Here is a 7,950-nt window from a genome sequence, read left to right as displayed (position 1 = left end):
CAATCTGTCAGACACTGCAACACAAGGGTATCTTGGTACAGACCTGCAATCAACTTCGACAACTTCCACTAGTGAGAGCGGCTGAATTTGAGAGGGACCTGACCTTTCAACATCTGAGTTCTTACCTCTCCTAGTGGCCTACGTCTCACCTCTTGGCGCTATAAAAAGCTCCATTCTGTCACTTCACCTCCATATTGTTTCATACTATGGAACAATGCTCTTCTCCAGACTGAGGGACTGACCACCTCAAAACTTTAAGGGTGATGGACTGATTACATCGTCTTCAAGTATCTTCTGCTTCTATCAACTTTTCTGTACTTGACTGAAGAAGCCTACTGTGTAGGCGAAACGTTTCATAATAAAGATACCTAACTGTTGCATATGTGTCTTACCTAACAACCTGTCGGTATTTTATACCATTTTAATGTTCAATCTGTCAGACACTGCAACACAAGGGTATCTTGGTACAGACCTGCAATCAACTTCGACAACTTCCACTAGTGAGAGCGGCTGGATTTGAGAGGGACCTGACCTTTCAACATCTGAGTTCTTACCTCTCCTAGTGGCCTACGTCTCACCTCTTGGCGCTATAAAAAGCTCCATTCTGTCACTTCACCTCCATATTGTTTCATACTATGGAACAATGCTCTTCTCCAGACTGAGGGACTGACCACCTCAAAACTTTAAGGGTGATGGACTGATTACATCGTCTTCAAGTATCTTCTGCTTCTATCAACTTTTCTGTACTTGACTGAAGAAGCCTACTGTGTAGGCGAAACGTTTCATAATAAAGATACCTAACTGTTGCATATGTGTCTTACCTAACAACGCTGGACAGATACCTAAAGTCAGTGCCGGATCAGCTGGGCTGTGGCTCGTACGTTGGACTGCGTGCAGCCAGCAGTAACAGCCTAGTTGATCAGGCCCTGATCCATTGGGAGGCCTGGTCATGGACCGGGCCGCGGGGGAGTTGATCCCCAGAATAACCTCCAGGTAACCTCCAGGTAAGGCAGCTGGGATTGTTAGGATAAAGATAGAAATGTTAAAAGCAGGAGGGGATATAGTTTTGGAGTGGTTGGTGCTATTATTTAACCCTTTCAGGGTCGACAGGCCCTCTCCCAGGGTCGAGAAATTAAAAAAAAAAAAAAAAAAAAAAATTATTTTTTCTTATGAAAAGATAGTTTTTTCTAAAAATTGTAGGCTAAAAAAATTTTTTTTTGCCATCAATACTTACCGAGATATGGAGGCGTAAAGTTGACAGAAAGTGAGCCGCATGTGGCATCATCGCAGACTGCCGATAACCTGGTATTTTCTTATTTTCTTTTTTGTACTTTTTTCTATTATTTTTTATTTTTTTATCAAGTAACTTTTATGGCTGTGAGACCAATATGAGTACTACTGTGTAAGTTTTTCTCTTTATTTACAACACAATAACTGCACAAACACTGTTGTCACTACACTGTTTACAAAAATTGTATACACAAATTAACAATATAAAATGCTGTTTATTACTATTTTTCTATATTTTATATACACATATACAGTCATAGAACATGTTTCTAGAAGTTCTGCAGCCTGTGAAACTCTTTGAAACATGGTGTCATGCACAGTGGTATTTTACACTCCTCACGCATAAAACGAGTGTCTCTGTGTTGTTGTGGACATTTTTTTGTATGTGCACAGACGTAACATCTCTTCTGAGCCTTTTTCTTGAAAGCAGTAGCAGGCAGTTTTGTTAGGAAGTGATCACCATGCTTCAGACAAGAAGGTAGTTGCTGATAATTTAGTGGGCAGTTTTCTATTGCAGGTGTTGTTCCTTGGTACTTGAATACTATTTGTCTGATGACAGACAAACAAAATTCGCCATATGGTGGTTTGTTTCTGGTCCTCATCTTATACATATTATAAGCATTGAACATGGAAATGTCCAGAAGATGGAAAAAGAGTTTTATGTACCACTTATAACTCTTGCAAACACAATCAGCAAACCCAATCTGCATGTCACATTTGTCCACTGAATGCATTTTGAAGGTGTAATCAATCACAGCTGCAGGTTTTAAAATGAGTTCATTGGTCTCTCTATTCTGCCTGCCAGTGTTTGTCATTTCGTTAGGGTGAACTGATGACAACAGTGTGACATCTTGTTTGTCATGCTACCGAAATGCCATGAATTCATTGGCAGCAAATGCTTGCACCTCACCTCTACAAGTGCCAGTGTCAAACCTTGGCATATGCTTACGATTCGCACGCACTGTGCCACACACATCTGTCATGTTCACTTGCAAAAAATCACCGAGTGAGGGGCTTGTGTACCAGTTATCAGTATATAATATATGCCCCTTACCAAGATGTGGTTTCATCATTGTTCTAACCACATCGCCAGAGATGCCCAATAACTTCCTGGTATTTTGCAATGAATAAGTTCCGGTGTACACAATAATATCCAATACAAGACCACTGTAGCAGTCACAAAGCACAAATAACTTTATACAAAAGCATTTCCTCTTGCCTGGTATATACTGCTTGAATGAGAGACTTCCTTTGAACAGAATCAAAGACTCATCAATAACAAGCTTCTTGAAGGGATAAAAATACATACTGAATATCTTTTTCAGGTACACAAACATTCCTAATCTTATATAACCTGTCGTTAATGTCAGGCCTGGTTTTGCCTGAGAAGTGAAGCATATGTAATAGTAGCACAAATCGATTCACTCACATTATATCACTGAATCCTGGGGTTGCAATCAGGCGGTCTGTTGACCAGTATGATTTGACACTGTGCTTATACACATGTGGCATAAGCATTATTGTGGCAAAGAAAAGATACATCTCAGCCACAGTTGTCTCCTTCCACTGGTGTAGACGTGATTTTGGTGAAAGTATTGTGTTTGCCATGGTGTAGTTGAAATATGAGTTGCTTTCCCTGAGAATAATTTCCATCAGGGGTTCGTCAAAGAATAACTCGAAACATTCTAGTTCAGTGGCATTGTTCCCAAGTGTACAAGATGGCCGTATTCCACTTTGACTTTCATCAAACTGATGGGGATTTGGAACAAAACTGCCAGCTTCCTGCCAGTCCCAGGTGCGGTTTGCTGGTGGGTACTGGATATTGACAGGTGCTTGTGGTTGTGGAGTTTGTGGTTGTGGAGGCTGGTGTGGTGGGTGGGTGGAGGATGGTGGCTTTTGTTGTAGATTAGCTGAGGCAGCAGCGTGGGTGGCAGCATGGCCCAATGCTGCTGCCTCACGGCCGGCACCACCACTACCATGCACATTTTCCATCTCAATTGCAACACTATCATCTTCATTTTCACTATCTGTTCCTGTTGTACAGCCACGGGATATACTCCGAGATGTACTCCTTCCCCTTGGAATAGCATATGGCACACTACCAGGGCGCATATACCATCGAATATACTGACGCTTCACTGGAGAATATTCCACTTCACTATCGCTACTGGAACTATTTTCAAGAGCTTGTAGGTCCGCCATCACAAATCCGACAATCAGTTATTTGGTTCCTTCAGTTATTCGGCACTAATTTTTGGCTAGCATAATTTCAAATTTCCAGGGTCACCACACCAACCTGCTGGTACTGTTTGGTGGCACTACTTGCTGCATAAGTCATTCCAATTTCTTTTTCTCCATTTATTGTTTTAACCTGCTTACTTTTAGCCCTAGCCATGGTTCCAATGAATAAAAGAAATGCTTCTCATTCTGTAAAGCACCTACACAGTACATTATCCATTAAAGATAAGGTGGCTTTGAAGCCACTGTCGGTTGCCATGAGCTCAGTCTCATGAAGCAGGAGAATATGCTTGATTATTACGCTAATATCAACACTACAGGTTATTTGCCTATCACAACTGATCTAACATGACATAATACACAATATAAATAACATAAAACATGTTAAATACTCCAGAATGAATAATATTTGGCATAATACTGAGCAGTTCGACGGAGGTATGAAGAGGATATGGTATACAAATACCATTCTCCTATCCCTGTCTTGGGGCTTATATTAGAGAAAACGGAGTATAGCACAGGGGTAACTGTGATATACACTCATACTGCACCATATACCTGAAACAAAAAAGTTATTTTCACTATATAGATTATCCCACATAGCAGCATATGTGTAGAGAACCTAGGATAACCCAAAAAAGTCAACATGGCTTATTTTTAGTACCTGGCTTGGGTTAGCCATATATGATTTTTGTTAAATATTCGATTCCCAGCCAGGGTAGAAACATTAGGTGTGTTTCTTTACACCTGTTGTCTATGTTTAACCATCAGTAAATGGGTACCTGGGTGTTAGCCAACTAGTGTGGGTGTTATCCTGGGACACTGACCTAATTTTCTTGAAATACTCTGCATAACAAGTGGCTTTCTATACAGTAGTATGTCACTTATGTCAGCTAGGCCTGTATACCTTGTACATGTACGTGTAGTAAATAAAGATATAATTATTATTATTTATTATTTATTATTATCACACTGGCCGATTCCCACCAAGGCAGGGTGGCCCGAAAAAGAAAAACTTTCACCATCATTCACTCCATCACTGTCTTGCCAGAAGGGTGCTTTACACTACAGTTTTTAAACTGCAACATTAACACCCCTCCTTCAGAGTGCAGGCACTGTACTTCCCATCTCCAGGACTCAAGTCCGGCCTGCTGGTTTCCCTGAATCCCTTCATAAATGTTACTTTGCTCACACTCCAACAGCACGTCAAGTATTAAAAACCATTTGTCTCCATTCACTCCTATCAAACACGCTCACGCATGCCTGCTGGAAGTCCAAGCCCCTCGCACACAAAACCTCCTTTACCCCCTCCCTCCAACCCTTCCTAGGCCGACCCCTACCCCGCCTTCCTTCCACTACAGACTGATACACTCTTGAAGTCATTCTGTTTCGCTCCATTCTCTCTACATGTCCGAACCACCTCAACAACCCTTCCTCAGCCCTCTGGACAACAGTTTTGGTAATCCCGCACCTCCTCCTAACTTCCAAACTACGAATTCTCTGCATTATATTCACACCACACATTGCCCTCAGACATGACATCTCCACTGCCTCCAGCCTTCTCCTCGCTGCAACATTCATCACCCACGCTTCACACCCATATAAGAGCGTTGGTAAAACTATACTCTCATACATTCCCCTCTTTGCCTCCAAGGACAAAGTTCTTTGTCTCCACAGACTCCTAAGTGCACCACTCACTCTTTTTCCCTCATCAATTCTATGATTCACCTCATCTTTCATAGACCCATCCGCTGACACGTCCACTCCCAAATATCTGAATACGTTCACCTCCTCCATACTCTCTCCCTCCAATCTGATATTCAATCTTTCATCACCTAATCTTTTTGTTATCCTCATAACCTTACTCTTTCCTGTATTCACCTTTAATTTTCGTCTTTTGCACACCCTACCAAATTCATCCACCAATCTCTGCAGCTTCTCTTCAGAATCTCCCAAGAGCACAGTGTCATCAGCAAAGAGCAGCTGTGACAACTCCCACTTTGTGTGTGATTCTTTATCTTTTAACTCCACGCCTCTTGCCAAGACCCTCGCATTTACTTCTCTTACAACCCCATCTATAAATATATTAAACAACCACGGTGACATCACACATCCTTGTCTAAGGCCTACTTTTACTGGGAAAAAATTTCCCTCTTTCCTACATACTCTAACTTGAGCCTCACTATCCTCGTAAAAACTCTTCACTGCTTTCAGTAACCTACCTCCTACACCATACACTTGCAACATCTGCCACATTGCCCCCCTATCCACCCTGTCATACGCCTTTTCCAAATCCATAAATGCCACAAAGACCTCTTTAGCCTTATCTAAATACTGTTCACTTATATGTTTCACTGTAAACACCTGGTCCACACACCCCCTACCTTTCCTAAAGCCTCCTTGTTCATCTGCTATCCTATTCTCCGTCTTACTCTTAATTCTTTCAATTATAACTCTACCATACACTTTACCAGGTACACTCAACAGACTTATCCCCCTATAATTTTTGCACTCTCTTTTATCCCCTTTGCCTTTATACAAAGGAACTATGCATGCTCTCTGCCAATCCCTAGGTACCTTACCCTCTTCCATACATTTATTAAATAATTGCACCAACCACTCCAAAACTATATCCCCACCTGCTTTTAACATTTCTATCTTTATCCCATCAATCCCGGCTGCCTTACCCCCTTTCATTTTACCTACTGCCTCACGAACTTCCCCCACACTCACAACTGGCTCTTCCTCACTCCTACAAGATGTTATTCCTCCTTGCCCTATACACGAAATCACAGCTTCCCTATCTTCATCAACATTTAACAATTCCTCAAAATATTCCCTCCATCTTCCCAATACCTCTAACTCTCCATTTAATAACTCTCCTCTCCTATTTTTAACTGACAAATCCATTTGTTCTCTAGGCTTTCTTAACTTGTTAATCTCACTCCAAAACTTTTTCTTATTTTCAACAAAATTTGTTGATAACATCTCACCCACTCTCTCATTTGCTCTCTTTTTACATTGCTTCACCACTCTCTTAACCTCTCTCTTTTTCTCCATATACTCTTCCCTCCTTGCATCACTTCTACTTTGTAAAAACTTCTCATATGCTAACTTTTTCTCCCTTACTACTCTCTTTACATCATCATTCCACCAATCGCTCCTCTTCCCTCCTGCACCCACTTTCCTGTAACCACAAACTTCTGCTGAACACTCTAACACTACATTTTTAATCCTACCCCATACCTCTTCGACCCCATTGCCTATGCTCTCATTAGCCCATCTATCCTCCAATAGCTGTTTATATCTTACCCTAACTGCCTCCTCTTTTAGTTTATAAACCTTCACCTCTCTCTTCCCTGATGCTTCTATTCTCCTTGTATCCCGTCTACCTTTTACTCTCAGTGTAGCTACAACTAGAAAGTGATCTGATATATCTGTGGCCCCTCTATAAACATGTACATCCTGAAGTCTACTCAACAGTCTTTTATCTACCAATACATAATCCAACAAACTACTGTCATTTCGCCCTACATCATATCGTGTATACTTATTTATCCTCTTTTTCTTAAAATATGTATTACCTATAACCAAACCCCTTTCTATACAAAGTTCAATCAAAGGGCTCCCATTATCATTTACACCTGGCACCCCAAACTTACCTACCACACCCTCTCTAAAAGTTTCTCCTACTTTAGCATTCAGGTCCCCTACCACAATTACTCTCTCACTTGGTTCAAAGGCTCCTATACATTCACTTAACATCTCCCAAAATCTCTCTCTCTCCTCTGCATTCCTCTCTTCTCCAGGTGCATACACGCTTATTATGACCCACTTCTCGCATCCAACCTTTACTTTAATCCACATAATTCTTGAATTTACACATTCATATTCTCTTTTCTCCTTCCATAACTGATCATTTAACATTACTGCTACCCCTTCCTTTGCTCTAACTCTCTCAGATACTCCAGATTTAATCCCATTTATTTCCCTCCAATGAAACTCTCCTACCCCCTTCAGCTTTGTTTCGCTTAGAGCCAGGACATCCAACTTCTTTTCATTCATAACATCAGCAATCATCTGTTTTTTTGTCATCCGCACTACATCCACGCACATTTAAGCATCCCAGTTTTATAAAGTTTTTCTTCTTCTCTTTTTTAGTAAATGTATACAGGAGAAGGGGTTACTAGCCCATTGCTCCCGGCATTTTAGTCGCCTCATACGACACGCATGGCTTACGGAGGAAAGATTCTTTTCCACTTCCCCATGGACAATAGAAGAAATAAAAAGAACAAGAGCTATTTAGAAAAAGGAGAAAAACCTAGATGTATGTATATATATATATATATGCATGTGCGTGTCTGTGAAGTGTGACCAAAGTGTAAGTAGGAGAAGCAAGATATCCCTGTTATCTAGCGTGTT

At 41.0% G+C, this 7,950-nt stretch overlaps 1 protein-coding gene across 1 annotated transcript in view; it reads right to left on the bottom strand.

The window, feature by feature from the left end:
• Nucleotides 1–833: 833 nt before the first annotated feature.
• LOC128691320 (intersectin-1-like) overlaps nt 834–7,950 on the bottom strand; it is a 285,912-nt gene continuing 278,795 nt past the window's right edge. Inside the window, exon 9 of the mRNA XM_070091639.1 lies at nt 834–1,013. Within this exon, the coding sequence (XP_069947740.1) occupies nt 948–1,013 (66 nt within the window). The 3' untranslated portion in view covers nt 834–947. The remainder of the gene's footprint in view (nt 1,014–7,950) is intronic.

This window comes from Cherax quadricarinatus, chromosome 36 (assembly GCF_038502225.1).
Source record: "Cherax quadricarinatus isolate ZL_2023a chromosome 36, ASM3850222v1, whole genome shotgun sequence".
NCBI classification, from domain to species: domain Eukaryota; kingdom Metazoa; phylum Arthropoda; class Malacostraca; order Decapoda; family Parastacidae; genus Cherax; species Cherax quadricarinatus.
Note: the sequence above shows the minus strand (reverse complement) of the source record. Positions and strands in the feature narration are given on the sequence as shown.